Source organism: Baudoinia panamericana (genome assembly GCF_000338955.1).
Source record: "Baudoinia panamericana UAMH 10762 unplaced genomic scaffold BAUCOscaffold_15, whole genome shotgun sequence".
Classification (NCBI taxonomy): Eukaryota; Fungi; Ascomycota; class Dothideomycetes; order Mycosphaerellales; family Teratosphaeriaceae; genus Baudoinia; species Baudoinia panamericana.
Window position 1 is genome coordinate 700312 of NW_006911271.1, and position 14895 is coordinate 715206.

A 14895-nucleotide genomic window follows, 5' to 3' on the forward strand; every position below is an offset into this window, starting at 1 on the left:
TGCCTCCCAAGGGTACTTTGTTAGCTACCGCACTCTCACTGCATGCAAAGACGTTGGAAACATCCACAAAGGTAGCGACCGTACTGTATCTGCCAAGCTGTTCCGGCCATGATCTCACGGCGGTTTTGTAGTGATATCGTCGAATAGTGCCCTTGTCTATACACGTCGACTTCTACAGCATGAGGTTGACACGAAAGATCCCGTTGGTGTTTCGAATTCTCCCTCAAGCATCAACTGCCTTGGAGCCTCTCGCCGTCGATGAAAGGAGCTTTTGATGCTTATCGACTCCGCGTTCTATAAACTCTGTTACACAAGCTGCTTGCTTGGTATTGTTCCTGCATTAGCGCTCGCACCAACGCTCTCTCCAACCTTGCCCCACGTCCACCTTCACTTCTCCACCAGCTGCTTGATTTCGTTCGCAAGACTCATTGAGCCTTCTTGTAACCAAAGACCTAAGCAGTCAAAATGGGCAAATATTCCGAAGACCCCAAATGGTCCGACATCGACCCCCTCCCCACCGACGAGGGCGGACCCAACCCTCTCGCCGCCATCGCCTACGCGGAAGATTACGAAGAAACCATGTCCTACCTCCGCGCCGTCATGGCCGCCAATGAGTTGAGTCCTCGCGTCCTAGAACTTACCGAAGACCTGATCGACATGAATCCAGCCCACTACACCGTCTGGCTCTACCGCTCCAAGTGCCTCTTCCACCTGCACTCAGACTTACACGAGGAACTTGAGTGGCTCAACGAAACGGCGCTGCAACATCAGAAGAACTACCAGATCTGGCATCACCGGCTGACCATCGTTGACGCGCTGGGAGAAGAGTGTGATGTGCAGGGGGAGCAGGAGTTCGTGGCGAGGATGTTCGAGAAGGATGCGAAGAATTATCATGTTTGGAGTTATCGGCAGTGGCTTGTCAAACGTTTTCAGCTGTGGGAGAAGGGGGAGTTGGAATTTACGGAGAAGATGTTGGAAGAGGATGTGAGGAATAATAGTGCGTGGAATCATCGGTGGTATGTTGTGAATGGTCGAGAGGCGGAGGGCGTGAAGGGTGTCACGGATCCTGAGATCAGGGAGAGGGAGATCAAGTATGCTGAGGCGGCGATCGCGAAGGCGCCGCAGAATCAAAGTCCGTGGAATTACGTGCGAGGGATCCGGAAAGCGAGTGGGACGGAGCTTGCGGCGTTGAAGCCGCTTGCGGAGCGGTATGCGAGTGTGGAGCGGCCAGGGACTGTTCGGTCAAGCTTTGCGCTGGATCTGCTTGTCGACATCCTGTCGGAGGAGAGCGGAGGGAAGCAGCAGGCTGGCAAGGCTTTGGACCTGCTGGCCACAACGTATGATCCGATTCGGAAGAATTACTGGGCTTATAGGAAGAGTCAGCTGGGTTTGGGTAGCATTGAGACGGCAGCGACTGCGTAGTCTCTCTCCACGTGAGATTGGCGCAAAGGGTGCGGTCGGCGTTACTGAGTGGGTATACCCTAGCTCGTGGTTCTATGATCTATACCATGCTATCTTCTGTCTGGTGCAGTAGCCGCACTGGGTATGGTCGCAATATGCCCGTCAGAGCCTTCCTTATCCAAGTCACCAAACTGTTGCCGCCATCCCTCAACCATCTCCGTAGTCACGTTCTGACCGCCACAGACTACAATGACCACTTTTTCGTCCTTCCTGACCGGTCGACCAAGCGCCTTCTCCAGCCTACCTCCGTAACAAAGTGCTACGTTGACACCGCAGGCTAGCTCGACCAGCATTCGCTCATCGTCGGCAAAGCGCCAGCAGCCCATCGCCGCTTCCGCGTCAGTCAAGACTGCGTTCTTGAAGCGACCTGACTCGCCGAACTCCGTAGCTAGTTGAAATGTTCGCTCACTCACTCTCGTTGCGCCCAGACTCGTTGCTAAGGACGTAATGCCGGGCAACGTAACCAGCTTACGCGCTTTCAAGCTGGCCGCCAGCGAGTCAGCTCCCACTGTCTCCATGGCTAGTACCGTGGTCCCTTCCATCAGCGTCTCCTCTTGAACTCCCTGCACGATACCATTCAACAGTCCTCCTCCACCCACACTACACACGATTACGTCCGGGTGAGCAGATTGCTCTCGAGCCACTCCTGGAAGCTGATACTTTAGCTCCTCGATGATAGTAGCATTGCCTGACCACACGTTCGGATGATCAAACGGCGGGACATACACCCCAATCTCGCCCTTCGACTCCGCCTGCTTAATGACAACCTCTCGTAAGTACTGGTCTGCATCCGTCCAACTAGCGCCACGTTGCACGGCCTCGCTCGCCCCGGCAGCAGTGATTTTGGCAATCATCATCTGCTTCGTGCTCATCGGGACCACGACAGTGGCTGGCCGGCCGAGAAAGCGAGCGGCATGGACACAGGCCAGCCCAGCGTTGCCGCCGGAGCTGGTATAGAAGTGTACTTTATCCTCATCGTGTCCTTGATCGATTGCGTGGAGTAGTGCATGGCGACAGAAGTTACCAACGCCGCGGGACTTGAAGGAGCCGGCTGGTTGAAGGTTTTCGAGCTTAAGGAAGATTCTGCTGCTCTGGGTCAGTTGCATATATGATGGTGCGATGCAAGGAATTAGGATACCAGCCGGCGGCTTTGGAGAGATTCGCAGACTCAATTAAGGGCGTCGTCACCCATGGTGTTCCTTCAGTGGACATGTCAACGAGCTTGTTACGGATGCAGAGACAGGAAGATGCAGAGCGTCCACAATGAATGAAAACGGCGGGTATGGTGCAGACACTTAGCTGTTGAAGCGAACGTTAGGAGACTACGGATTCTGGGTGATTACGACCATACCTTGCCCTGGCGGTCACTTGGAGCAAAACCCAAGCTGGGCACAAGGGCGTGGATAGGGCAAGAGTAGTTGCTAGAAAGGAAGGTGGTATTTCAATCAAATACAGGCATCAATTGATTGACCATCCCTTGGGACTTGGCAAGCTAGAGCTCGGAGCTACTGACGCGCAGCCGACTGCGTGCCTACGTGTAGCTAACCTTCACTCAAACGAGCACACGATCACCTCTGCCTACCTACCTTCCCGCCTACTCATTCAGTCAGCCTCGAGCAATACCCGATTGCTTGGTCGTCGTGGATCGTGGAGAGACAACAAGCTTTTTGTGATATACTGATAGACTGCGATCGCATATCAACGAGCCACCAGGCTCACATCCTCGACTGAACAGCCATAGCCATGTCCTCACCCTTCTCAATAAGTAGGTTCGCCTGTGACCGAGAGCCACGACACCTTCACACTAATACCACCCCACAGACGGCGGCGCCTGCGTAGCCATGCGCGGCAAGAACTGCGTCGCCATCGCCTGCGATCTCCGCCTCGGCCTCCAATCCCTCACCGTCTCCAACAACTTCCCCAAGATCTTCCAATACTCGCCCACTGCCTTCCTCGGTCTCACGGGACTAGCAACAGACGTCAGCACCGTCAGCGAGCTGTTCAGGTATAAGGTGAACATGTACCGGTTACGAGAAGAACGGGATATCGCCCCCAAGACGTTCGCGCAGCTGGTGAGCAGTAGTCTGTACGAGCGGAGGTTTGGGCCGTGGTTTGTCAGTCCGGTGGTGGCGGGGATTGATGGGAAGAGTGGGGCGCCTTTCATCTGCGGGTACGTCTAAAATAACAATATTCAACCTTGCGTTGCACAGTACGCTTGAGCTGACATCGACGGTTCAGATTCGACAGCATAGGCTGCATCGACTACGCTGCCGACTTCATCGTCTCCGGCACTGCGTCGGACCAACTCTTCGGCACATGCGAAGGTCTCTGGGAACCGGACCTTGAGCCCGACGACCTCTTCGAGACCATCTCGCAGGCGCTGCTCAACGCTGTCGACCGCGATGCGCTGTCGGGTTGGGGCGCGCATGTCTACATTATCGAGAAGGATAAGGTCACTAAGCGGTTATTGAAGGGCAGGCAAGACTAAGGCGATGCAACCTATGAGGTACTGGGGTGACATGTATGATATGCTTACAGCGAGCTCTCCGAGCTGGTGAGCATAGCGCCGGCGTTTGAGAGGCGCTGTATGAAGATCTGATGATGGCAACCAACGGCTCCAGGTCGCCCAAGGTCATTTGTAGTTTACCGAAAGCTTCAACAGAAATACGCTAGATCAGCAATTCTCAGACCGTTGCTATCACAGGACACACGTTTACCAAGGCCTGCGAGAGAGCGTCCTACCATGCATGTAAGACTTAACAGGAAGGATCTTCTGTCCGGCATTGCCGGTTGGTCCAACCCACAGTGATGGCCCGCCTCCAACACCTTCTCGCCGTCACAGCAGGGCATTCTCTGACCGCGCTTGTGGGACGGTGCATAACTATGAGTATGAGAAGAGAATCTGTATGTTTGAAACGCTTGCGCTTGCGTGCGATATCTGAAACCTGACACATTGCATCACCATCACCACCACCAGGCTAAGTGAAGCAAGCCGTCACACCTTCTAGGCAACGCTTTCTAAACAACAACTTCAAAGGCAAACACCATAGTGAGTAAGCTCCCTGAGTTGTCCAAGTACGCCAACGAAGCGATCAATAGCAATCAGTCAGATGGCCACCACCGACAATCCGATTATCATCCTTGAGGATAGCAAAGTCATTGAGCTCAGTTGTGACGAAGAAGATCCCGGTAACGCCGTCGTTCCACACGGGTCGCCTCCAGCCGGCAACCTCACTAGTCCCGCCCGCAATATCATCAACAGAAACAACCGTGGCGATCTATATGACATGCGCACTGGCCAGCCATTCCGCGTCGCCATTTCATCACTGTTGGAAGTGACGTCCTTGCCTTGCACAACAGCAGGACGACCAAGGTGCCATGGGGCATCTGTTTAGGCGAAGGCGATGACAATCCGGAGATCCACCACGCCTACATCAAGCCCATCCCGTACATGGACGTCGGCTGTATGAACTTCAATGCTCGCGACAGGTTTGGGAATTGGTAGTTGCCGGTGATTGGGCTCAATGCCAATGAGGTGCCACGCAATTCGTCCGTCCATGCGTCGAGACTCGGCCTTATGTGGAAAACTAAGTACCGCCGCGCCTCCAACATGCGAGAAGCGCGCCAGAAGACTTCAGGAGGATATCCGCGAACACCTGATCGAGGAATGGGAGGAGCGCTTCGGCCGCACCTATGACCAAGTTTTGAGGGTTGAAAGAGGGATGACCGGGGTGACGGAGGAGCGGCGGAGGAGCGGCGGAGAAAGGAAAGCGGAGATGAAGCAAGAAGTTCAGCCAAATCAGCACGACGGAGTTCTCATCCGGTAGGAGTTCATTGCGAGGAAATTGCTTCTCGCTCAATTCAGAGAAGAGCGCACTGTCACGACGGGTTCCGGTCATGATAACTTTGAAGTTGAGCAAATGCATCTCTGGCGAACCCAACCACTTCTCGACGCGCTCGCTATGGTAATAGAGACCATCCCTGCCATTGAGCACGATAAGAGGCTCGCTCGAGATGCCTTGTGAGTCTGCGAGGAAGTCGGCGACGCTTATCGTATACAACCTCAAACAAGGTCGTCGCGCACGCCTGCGTTTTGGGACTTTAGGGTTGTCAAGTTCTCGGAGATATGGTACGGAAGAGGTGCTGGTGTTATGTTTTCGAAGGATGTGTGATGGATGCACAGGGCAACCGCCAGCGACCGATCCAGAACCATAGACATGACCATCTTTAAGGACCATCATCTTGAGGGTGTTAAGCTCACAATAGCCGTTCAGCGCGAGCTTGTGAAAGTCAGCTCGGCCTGCCACATCCATCGCGCGCGACGACCGCCAGACGCAGAGAACGTTGCCAGTCAATGGTTGATGGCCATCCGGCAGATCGAACACGACACTGCTCTTGACGCGGCGGTGGATGTTTGTGACTAACACAATAAAGTGGCAGTAGTCAACGGAACCTTTGTCGAAGCCGAGGATCCGACGACGCAACTTCGGTGGTTGGTGCCGCAGCGGAGCGCTGAAGTACTGGTCTGACAAGCCGAGATAACATAGGCGACCAACGACGACACCTTTGCCACGAACTGCCAGGTCGTGGTCCATGCAGTCTTCTCGGCGAACGAGAATGCGCTGGCAGTCTGAACGTTTGCACGGGATTGTTTTGACGGGTTTGTTATTGTGGAAGCTATACCTGAAGATGCCTTTCAAAGATGTGGCTTTGATGATTGTATGAACCAAGTATTGATCCTTCGTACGTAATTGCTTCAGCCTAGCCTTGCTGAAATCCTCGGGATGCACAATTTTGGTGCCAGCAGCGCTCGTGCATCAGGCTATCCGTGTAAGATTTTGTGTCTGTTGAGCTGCTGTATGATCATCCGAAAATAGCAATAATGCTTTTGGTAAAAGATCTTGCAAGAGAATACGGTGCGACACTCATGACAAAACTAGATCGACGGATAAGCCGAATGTGCTATGAACAGTAACTTGCCGCGTGCCAGATACTCATGGCGAGTTAGCAAAGAGAAGTTGGTGAGTTCGCGATGTTTGCGTGGAGCACGGTGACAGTTGCTGTTGTCGTTCAGCACGATCCAGAACAGCTGCAGCCCGTTGTCAAGAGAGGCTGGATGCTCACCTATCACACGTCATTGGCACCTTCTTCACTATCACTCTCCGGATACATGGCCGAGTCCGACACTGAGTTGTTAATACTCCCATAGCCGCTCTAGCTCATATCTTCATCCTCCGCTGGTCAACTCCGACCACCTCTTGGCTCTCATCGTCACCACGGCTACTGCTGTATGATTCGTCGCTTGAGATATCATCAAAATTAGTGCGTTCAGCTTTCAGCAATATTCGGCACTTGAGAGGAGGCGGCATAAGTCCGCTACACCAGACAGAGCATTCCAAGGTCGGTCGCTTGGAGTACGCTACCTGGGCGGAGACCAACTCTCGTAGAAGGTTGCCTTCACAGTTGTCGTTAACAATCTGTTACTTCATCGTCCTAGGACCATTGGGAGACGGCGCCACCAGCCTTTGATCTTGACAATAGCTAGGTGTCCGCTACGCTCGTGATACGAGCTGGGAACTCTTTGTCATGCCATGAGACTGGTGGTCAGATTGGCGTGAAGGAGTACGTGACTGTAAGGTAGCGCGGGAGGAAGTCATTAGGCCTAACACGGGAACAGCCGTCTAAGATAAAGAATCTCACGTGATGCACATACACCTCCACCAGCACCATCACCGCCGCCGTTAAAGCTCTTCAACCACAATACGCCATGGCTGGACAACCAATGGCAGTTCCATAGTAGTTACCAGAAACCTTGGCGACCTGGAGCACAGCGCCAACTAGAATAGGTCCGTTAGCGATGTCTGGGACAGTAAGCAAGGCCTAGGCTCCTCAAAACGTACCTATACCACCAAGACCTTCGCCGGCAATCATGCCGGCTGCAACCGCATAGCAGTACATACCGAAGGCCGCCGGATAATTCTTCCTCCAGAAAAAGGCAAAAGTGGCGCCGAAGGCCATGGCCGCGGGATAAGTAGTGGTGTTGAGGATGAAAGCAATACCCATGCCGACCAAGTTGGGCACGTAATGGTGGTATTTGACCGGCACAAACTTGTACTTGAGGTAAGTCTGCACAAAGGCCCATACCAAGAGGACGATGCAAAGTATGCCCGAAGATCTCGGCACCGGCAGCGACGTTGAAGTAACTGCCACTGCGATCGCACGAAAAGCTCCAACGTCCGGAATGGCAAAGGCACAGTTGTCCGCAAGAGCGAGGTCGTTGATGCAGGGGTAAGCCTCGGAGAAAAGGACGTACATGGCCACACTCATGAAGACCGACACGATAGCGCCGCAGCACTGCGCGTAAAACTGCACGCGTGGTGATGCGCGGAGGAGATGGGTTGTCTTGAGATCTCCAACCATGTCCGCCGACTGTTCGGATGCGCCAAGAGCGAGCAGACCTCCGGTAATGTTGAGGGTCTGTTGGTTCGCAATCGTTCCGTGACCATGGGTTGTGCCGCCGACGATGAGCTGGACAGCGTTGCCGATAGAAGTCACAGGTATGATATTAGTGCGTCCTGCGCTTTCCACGCCGATAAAGGAGAATAGGAAGGCGAAGAATATTGCCAGGATTGTTACCCCAACGTTCTGACCCCACTGCACGCCCATGATAATGCAGGTAAAGACGATGCTGAGAATGATGCCACCGCCCCACATCCATGTTGGCACAAGCTCACTCGGCGGACAAGGCTCCTCAATCTGGTCTTGGTCATACATGCCACCACGTCCTTTCCGGAACCTGTTGGTAAGAGGCTCTACGAGGGCCGCAAAGGACCCCAGAATCGCTTTCCAGTTAGCAGCGAGTTCAGCGAAGGAGCCTGCAAGCAACAGCATCGTGCCGGGCCACACCAGCCAGTAGCGCGGAGATGGCCTGTTGACCGGGTCGTCCAGTACCATGCCCATATAGTTGATATAGCCCGGGTACTTCACCGGATCAATTGGTGTTCCAAACGCTTCTCCAGCGGCGACAAGTGCAGGTCCAATGATCCCCCAGGCCACGATGGCGCCGCCGAAAAAGGAGTAGGAAGCGTTGACACCAGCGATGAAACCTACTCCAATGAACGCCGGGGTGAACTCGACGATCCAGCTCCAGTTCTCAACCTTGATGGCTTGCTTCCAGCCGATACTGTAGAGTGTCCAACCCCAGTGCCAGTCCCAAAGGATACCGGGAGCGTACTCGCTGACGCAACGGTAAGTGATGGCGAGGGAGAAGGCGATGACCAATGCATAAGTCTTCTTCTTTGCATTCGCCTCGGCGTTCTTGCCAGTGTGTAGCGATCTGATAGTGTATGCTGCCGCTACCGCAGATGGGAAGGCAAGCTTCTGCTTGAGAATATAGAGTTTGCGCAGGGGAATGGCGAAAAACATGCCGTAGTAGGCACATGCAAGCGTGAGCGTGCAGAGCTTGCCGAAGTCCGCCTTAGGGTTATCGAGAAGGCCGAGTTGATATGCAGCTGGAAGTCCACTGGTGAAGATCAAGCCCAGACTGCCTGCCGCTGTGGCCTGTGGTGGTGTGGAAGTTAGCAACATACCTCAGGGCATTCACGCACGTTACACTTACGGCTGACTGGCAGCAGACGTTCTCTTTAGGACCGAAGTAGCCACCACCCAGATACGTGGGCAGGGCACGCGACATTGGTTTGAGGATGGCAAAGCCAAAGATCGAGCCAAACAAAGATGCACCAACTGAGAGATCTGGTCAGCCTTGCACTTACGCCGGGGATTGATGCCTTCGTTGCGACAGATACTCACATGTCCAGCCCGTCTTCAAGCCCAGGTATACGCTGATGGATCGTTAGCGGAATCACAGCAATCGAACCCTGTATATGCTGACTTTGAAGCCGCAATTACACCACCCAAAACGCAGCCAACGAATACCGCCCGGAAGGTGAACTGATGGAGCTCCTCTTCCGCATCAGGGTCGATCGGGAACTGCTCTTCGTGGGAGAGCATCATCGAGTCGTCTTCCAGCTCATCCTCGCGATCGCGATCATGGACGTTGATAACCTCTCCTTTCTCGGCCAGCATGCTGGGCTCCGACGAGTCTTTGTGGCCGATAGCATCCTTCTCAATCTCGTGCGCTGTGTAGTCTTCTACTTGGTAGGAGGCTGCGCCAATCTCCGCAGCGCCTCTACTAGTACTCATGGCTGCAGTTGGTAGAGGTATGTGAGGAATAGACTAAGAAGAAGTGAGTGCTAACCTCACCCATTGACGATATATGGCACAAGACTATATATGAGCGAACGCTAGCCACCCATCATACTGTAAATGGGTTGAGTCCGCCATGACCGCTTCGTAGGGAACAAAGATAGACGCAAGTGGCGTATATGCAGTACAAGCTACACGCCTTCTTAGTTTGGCATGGAGCTTTGCTTGTCTATCGCTTTGCTTCAAGCCATAGCGAGCTGATCGGCATGGCATCCGGATACCAAACGCTTGTATCAATGGCGGGTTAGATCAGAGTGTTCGGCAAAGATCTTTGGCCGTTGATATGGAGGGGCTACCTTCCCCATGCGGCAAGCTCGCTGCACGCTGCTGCAGATCATATCTTCGCCACGTGCGGATCATTCTGCAAAACACTCTGCAAATTGCCATGTTAGCGGAATGGACATCGTGATACAGCGGTGGTCGATAAGGGCTCGCAGGCAATAGCTTGTATCTAGATCATGGGCGAGGCTTGTCTTGCATACGTTGAGCTCTATCTCTGTAGGTCTGGGTCAGATAAGCAATTAACAACGTCTTGCGGCAGGGTGCTCGACGGTGATGTGGCATCTGTATCAGTAGGACCCCTTCGACGTCACATCCAAGGCGAGGTCATGCATGGCGTCGTAGAAGTGCGACCGCCGTGCAAGGCCTGACGATGTCCCTCAATGTAGGGTTCGGGTTTCTGATGAGCGACGATGGCAGGACCGAGGGTTGTTGGGCGTAGTAGGCTGAATCAGAAGTCTTCGTGGTGTACTTTATATCGCAATCGCGATGTGCGAACTGTCCGGCGCTGTCAAACATTCCACGAAGCCCACAGCTTTGGCAGCCTTGACCTTGCTTCTGTACTCATACACATCCCGGCATCGAGTTTCTTGACCCCGGTCATTTCCGCCAAGCTCAACGCAGCGAGACCTAAATAGCTGTGATAGAGGTCCGGTAAGTCGCCAGCAAATTTGCCAAACCCGCCGAGTACGTCATGCTGCGTCTTTCCGAGGAGGTACCTACGTATCGCTTGGTCGTTGTAGAGCTGCGGCTGCTGCATAATGTGGAAGCATGCACCAGCCCAGAAAGCGTAGCACGTGTCGGCCACCTTGTTTGGCCTGCCGCACATGCCTGCGCCGTCTACGATCAGATCGAACAGTGTTACCCCGACTGTCTCACAAGGCTCCTGATGGACCGTATCCTTTCGCGCGTCGCGAGCTTCATCAATTTTCTTCGAGTTAGCGGGTTTGTTGGATCTGCGCTGAGACTGTGCAAACTCCGAGTCAACACCAGCGTTGGGATCTGACAGCTCAGTCTGCAAGAAAACTAGCCATTTCAGGACTTCTTCTGGATTTTTGGGCGCTTCGAGGGGGCTCTCCGCTGGTGGGCCAGTGAGGTTAAGTCGCCCCAAGAGTGCCAAAGCGCCCAGACAGCAGAACGTATAACCAGCGTGTGGCTCGTGAAAAGGCTCATCAGCAAGGCCTCCAGAAAATGTCTACGAAACATGTGAGCGGACGTTCGTTTGCACTCATTCCTGTGCTCAACGGGTACGTACTTCGGCAAGCCTCACGCAATGTACAAGCTGATTAACATTAATGTCGTCAACTTCTTGGCCATTGACCTTTGCACTACCCTCGCGCAAACCTCTCAAGATGTAGCGAATGCCGGCAGCGCAGTAGCCACAGCGGGGATCTCGCCCGCCTTCTATGCGGCCGTTAACCAGCGTCTCACCAAAGGAGCCATCCTCACGCTGCATTTGCCGCAGCCAGTGAAGAGTTCCTGCCCGGTTGATGCGACTGAAGTCGTCCTTCAGAATAAGCAAAGATGCCAACGCGAAGTAAGTAGCTGGTATGTTGGCAGGATCCCAGCACGCGTTCTCCGCCGTTGCTCGCTCCCCAAAGTCTGTGCCTGGAAACATGCGAAAGCCACCATTCGGATGTTGGCACCGATAGATCCAATTGACATAGTCCTCGCGCTCGTCCGCTGAGGATACCGTGTCCAAGGCGCCGAGCAGATCGAGTGCCGAAACGATGAAGTAAGCCAGATAGAGCCGGTTGCTGTCATTGCTCGTATAGTGGTGTGGCAACAGAGTCTTGAGGCACCTCGTCCAGTACTTGACATGGCGTGCCTACCATAAGTGTCAGATGAACGCCGTCCGCCACGTGAACGCTGTCATATGCGGCGAAGCATGCCTACCTTGTCAAGATCAGGCTCCTGGGCGGCATCTTCATTGCTCAGGACCGCCATGGAGGCACTTTATACGCAGTAACCCTGTCACTCATCGGACCCATTGATGATATACAAAGCAGTGTAGGGATCCAAGACGCCAAATGCGAAATTCCGCAGCACCCAACAGCCTGAAAAGGTGCAGCAATAATTTGGAACCATCAACGCCTCCAGATCGTATCGGAGCTCGCGAGAGTGGAGCCGGCAACGGTGACTTGGCATTGCGATCTGTGCGCCGACAACAAAATCTACGAATCCTTCGACAAACACTACCTTCCCTTTCCGCATAAACAACGCAAATTGAACACTGCCATTAAAAGCATTTTCGACTCGAGAGCTCGCCGTGCATGCCATGGATTGATGCTCCATGACGACGAAAACCGTCTGTGCAAGTGGAGAGCGAAGCAGAGGATCTTGGGTGCCGCGGATTCCTCGTCTTCTTGTAGATCGTGGAATCGGTGGCAATGATCAGCTCGACATCTCAACGATGACTTTCTGGTCTGGTACGAGTTACAGTCTACAATGGCCGAAAACCGATGCTTGACCTGGGAGTATATCGGCGCATGAGTTGAGGTGAAGCCCGTCATAAGCGCTTGAAATCAGCGTTGCTTGTGGCGCCTGGCACAGCGTTATGACTTTGTCAATGGTTACATTATTGCTACAGCAGAGTGCCCTCACGGTGCGTAGTAGTACATGTGGAGCTACGTGTGCAACATGAGTATGAGTAGCTGCCACATTATGAGCTTAGCAGAAGAATTTGTAGGTCTGAGCGTATTGTTAGCAGAGCGCCGGGATATGCTAGATGAAGATGTATGACTCACTCTCTTCCAGCGCGGCCACGAGGCCCTTTCAGCTCTCTCCTCCGCAATCAGCTCGGCCACATTCAGGTCCCTGATGCCGGTATGCAGATCCATATTATGCGACCTGACGAAAGGTGTTCTGTACCACAGCTTGTACGGGATGTAGAACAGAATCACCACAGGCGCCGCTAAGTATGCCTCGAAGAAAGCTTCCGTCTGCCCCCCTGCACCTAATTCTCGCCAGCCGACAGGCCAGGCTCCAGTCCAGAACTGCGCAATGAGCACAAGACAGTTTAGGATGAAGCCAATCCACGATCCGATCACGCCCGGTTGGCTACGGAAAGCAAGCTCGTCGAGTGAGTGGCCCTGCTTACTCCAGGCACGGCGGAAACGGACATGAGCAAGGCAGATGCTGCCCCAAGTGAAGATGGACGACAGGCCGGAAAGGGCCAGCATCCAGTTGAAGGCATCCTGCTCCTTGTCTGAACCGGCGAAGAACGCAAGGAGGCCAAGCACGCCGGCAACGCCAATGGCTACGATTGGTCGACCCTTGCGATCGATGTAGCCAAGAATCTTCGGAGCCTGGTTTTGCTCCGCTAGAGCAGCGAGTGTACGTGAGCTACCGTAGATCGAGGAGTTGCCGACAGATAGCACTGCGATCATGATCACAACGTTGAAGACGGACGGTAGCCCACCAATGCCTGCGTTTTCAATGGCGATGACGAAAGGCGAAGCTTTTGCGTCTGCGCTGCTCGTGCCGTTGATGAGACGAGGTTCGTCGTAGGGGACAAGTAGACCGACCAATGTCAAAGAGACGATGTAGAATAGTGTGATTCTCCAGAAGACCTGCTTGACGGCGCTGGGCAAAGACTTCCTTGGGTTCGCGGTCTCAGCTGCGGCGAGACCAACAAGCTCTGTACCGGCGAAGGCAAAAGCGGCAGTAACGAACGACGAGCAGAGACCTTTGAAGCCATTGTGGAACGCGCCAGGATTGTACCACCTGCTCCCGCCGATGTACCCTCCTTGGGGTCCGCCACCGCAGTCCAGGATGATGCCAAGGATGATGAAGCCGACGACGGCGATGACTTTGATGATCGCGAAGACGAACTCGGCCTCGCCGTAGCCTTTGACGCCGAATAGGTTGATTACGATAATCATGACGAGGAAGATGGCCACCCAGGCGTCATTGTTGATCGAGCCATTTGACCAGTACTGAATGGTGATGGTTGCCGCGACAATCTCGAGTGGAAGCACAACGAGCCATTGCAAAGCGTAGCTATTGAGAGTCAGTTGGTACCAATCCATGAGCAATGTGTAGCTGTGAACTTACTTCCAGCCCATAGCGAAACCCCATGCAGGGTCAAGGAAGCGTGTTGAATATGCCGAGAAAGACCCTGCTACTGGGAACAGCACCGCCATCTCACCCAGTGCGTGGACGGTACAGTACAGCATAATGCCAATAATGATGAATGCGATGAGCAGAGAAGCCGGGCCTCCGGTGGCGAGTGCACTACCGCTGCCGACGAAGAGACCTGTCCCGATGGACCCTCCGATAGCAATCATCTGAAGGTGGCGACCTTTAAGTGACCGTTGCAGTCCCGTGTTCGCTGTAGCTGCTGCTGCACCCTCGACATCGTAGACTCTGCCGTCGGCACCCACTGCGCCCTTGGGGGTAGCATGGGCGTTTGGATCGCGCTTAAAACCATCGATGAAGCGGCCCATGAATGACCGGTTATGGTCCTCTTGCACGCCATATTCTGGTAAATTAGCGGAGCCTTCCGGTGAGTACTCCTTGCTGCCCATGGACTTGTCCGGGCCCTCCATCGTGCGTAAGGTGCTCGAGTCTGCCTTAGTATGTTTCTCGATTTCGCAGTCGATGGTAAGTAATGAGTATTTGTGACTCGGCACACTTCGGACACCCAGAGCTTGGCAAGCACGGGCAGATGTCCGATAGCAGCAATTTCGAGACGGCGGGCCAGGTGGGCAGGATGTTACGGGTACTTAAACCTTCAAACAAGTGCAGCAAGAGCGACGTTGACTAAGGGTAGGGGTTCAGTTCTCGAGGTTGCCATGCGCTAGTGATAGCTGCATAAAACCGGCCAGGATGATCGTCGGCGTGCAGCATTGCGAATCACAGCGCTATTCTCCGGAGTCCTGCGAGATG

At 53.9% G+C, this 14895-nt stretch overlaps 9 protein-coding genes across 9 annotated transcripts; 3 read left to right on the forward strand and 6 right to left on the reverse strand.

Annotated features, from left to right (window-relative positions):
- Positions 1 to 197: 197 nt before the first annotated feature.
- On the forward strand, positions 198 to 1467 carry BAUCODRAFT_326503 (uncharacterized protein). Its single transcript, XM_007683538.1, has one exon. The coding sequence runs from the start codon at positions 466 to 468 to the stop codon at positions 1420 to 1422; it is 957 nt and encodes a 318-aa protein (XP_007681728.1). The 5' UTR covers positions 198 to 465; the 3' UTR covers positions 1423 to 1467.
- Positions 1468 to 1511: 44 nt separating this feature from the next.
- Positions 1512 to 2673, reverse strand: BAUCODRAFT_152648 (uncharacterized protein; the record flags this gene model as incomplete). Its single annotated transcript, XM_007683539.1, has 2 exons — positions 1512 to 2547; positions 2600 to 2673. The coding sequence occupies 2 exons, from the start codon at positions 2671 to 2673 to the stop codon at positions 1512 to 1514; spliced, it is 1110 nt and encodes a 369-aa protein (XP_007681729.1).
- Positions 2674 to 3006: 333 nt separating this feature from the next.
- BAUCODRAFT_39558 (uncharacterized protein) lies at positions 3007 to 4209 on the forward strand. Its single transcript, XM_007683228.1, has 3 exons — positions 3007 to 3226; positions 3283 to 3631; positions 3700 to 4209. The coding sequence occupies exons 1-3, from the start codon at positions 3205 to 3207 to the stop codon at positions 3947 to 3949; spliced, it is 621 nt and encodes a 206-aa protein (XP_007681418.1). The 5' UTR covers positions 3007 to 3204; the 3' UTR covers positions 3950 to 4209.
- A 60-nt stretch (positions 4210 to 4269) lies between these two features.
- BAUCODRAFT_28500 (uncharacterized protein) lies at positions 4270 to 5885 on the forward strand (the record flags this gene model as incomplete). Its single annotated transcript, XM_007683157.1, has 8 exons — positions 4270 to 4365; positions 4470 to 4510; positions 4568 to 4801; positions 4825 to 4950; positions 4997 to 5284; positions 5327 to 5482; positions 5534 to 5590; positions 5645 to 5885. 8 exons carry the CDS (start codon positions 4270 to 4272, stop codon positions 5883 to 5885), a joined length of 1239 nt encoding a protein of 412 aa, XP_007681347.1.
- A 231-nt stretch (positions 5886 to 6116) lies between these two features.
- BAUCODRAFT_143790 (uncharacterized protein) lies at positions 6117 to 7065 on the reverse strand. The gene is made up of 2 exons (XM_007683540.1): positions 6586 to 7065; positions 6117 to 6521 (listed from the first exon to the last, which is right to left on the reverse strand). Exons 1-2 carry the CDS (start codon positions 6666 to 6668, stop codon positions 6398 to 6400), a joined length of 207 nt encoding a protein of 68 aa, XP_007681730.1. The 5' UTR covers positions 6669 to 7065; the 3' UTR covers positions 6117 to 6397.
- A 147-nt stretch (positions 7066 to 7212) lies between these two features.
- On the reverse strand, positions 7213 to 9471 carry BAUCODRAFT_80544 (uncharacterized protein; the record flags this gene model as incomplete). Its single annotated transcript, XM_007683345.1, has 5 exons — positions 7213 to 7298; positions 7362 to 9021; positions 9080 to 9204; positions 9271 to 9302; positions 9353 to 9471. The coding sequence occupies 5 exons, from the start codon at positions 9469 to 9471 to the stop codon at positions 7213 to 7215; spliced, it is 2022 nt and encodes a 673-aa protein (XP_007681535.1).
- An 861-nt stretch (positions 9472 to 10332) lies between these two features.
- BAUCODRAFT_127294 (uncharacterized protein) lies at positions 10333 to 10524 on the reverse strand (the record flags this gene model as incomplete). Its single annotated transcript, XM_007683541.1, has 1 exon — positions 10333 to 10524. One exon carries the CDS (start codon positions 10522 to 10524, stop codon positions 10333 to 10335), a length of 192 nt encoding a protein of 63 aa, XP_007681731.1.
- On the reverse strand, positions 10517 to 11952 carry BAUCODRAFT_28502 (uncharacterized protein; the record flags this gene model as incomplete). The annotated part of the gene is made up of 3 exons (XM_007683158.1): positions 10517 to 11200; positions 11261 to 11833; positions 11902 to 11952. The coding sequence occupies 3 exons, from the start codon at positions 11950 to 11952 to the stop codon at positions 10517 to 10519; spliced, it is 1308 nt and encodes a 435-aa protein (XP_007681348.1).
- A 601-nt stretch (positions 11953 to 12553) lies between these two features.
- BAUCODRAFT_326683 (uncharacterized protein) lies at positions 12554 to 14680 on the reverse strand. Its single transcript, XM_007683542.1, has 2 exons — positions 14062 to 14680; positions 12554 to 14007 (listed from the first exon to the last, which is right to left on the reverse strand). The coding sequence occupies exons 1-2, from the start codon at positions 14553 to 14555 to the stop codon at positions 12633 to 12635; spliced, it is 1869 nt and encodes a 622-aa protein (XP_007681732.1). The 5' UTR covers positions 14556 to 14680; the 3' UTR covers positions 12554 to 12632.
- Between the last annotated feature and the right edge of the window lie 215 nt (positions 14681 to 14895).

What these genes read in the sequence shown, in the direction of transcription:
- BAUCODRAFT_326503 (XM_007683538.1), top strand. Translation starts at nt 466, where the DNA reads ATGGGCAAATATTCCGAAGACCCCAAATGGTCCGACATCGACCCCCTC.
- BAUCODRAFT_143790 (XM_007683540.1), bottom strand. Translation starts at nt 6,668, where the DNA reads ATGGGAGTATTAACAACTCAGTGTCGGACTCGGCCATGTATCCGGAGA. An exon ending in GTGCCAATGACGTGTGATAG is followed by an intron (nt 6,522 to 6,585) that starts GTGAGCATCCAG and finishes GAACGACAACAG; the next exon opens with CAACTGTCACCGTGCTCCAC.
- BAUCODRAFT_39558 (XM_007683228.1), top strand. Translation starts at nt 3,205, where the DNA reads ATGTCCTCACCCTTCTCAATAA. An exon ending in GTCCTCACCCTTCTCAATAA is followed by an intron (nt 3,227 to 3,282) that starts GTAGGTTCGCCT and finishes ACCACCCCACAG; the next exon opens with ACGGCGGCGCCTGCGTAGCC. An exon ending in GGGGCGCCTTTCATCTGCGG is followed by an intron (nt 3,632 to 3,699) that starts GTACGTCTAAAA and finishes TCGACGGTTCAG; the next exon opens with ATTCGACAGCATAGGCTGCA.
- BAUCODRAFT_326683 (XM_007683542.1), bottom strand. Translation starts at nt 14,555, where the DNA reads ATGGAGGGCCCGGACAAGTCCATGGGCAGCAAGGAGTACTCACCGGAA. An exon ending in GGTTTCGCTATGGGCTGGAA is followed by an intron (nt 14,008 to 14,061) that starts GTAAGTTCACAG and finishes GACTCTCAATAG; the next exon opens with CTACGCTTTGCAATGGCTCG.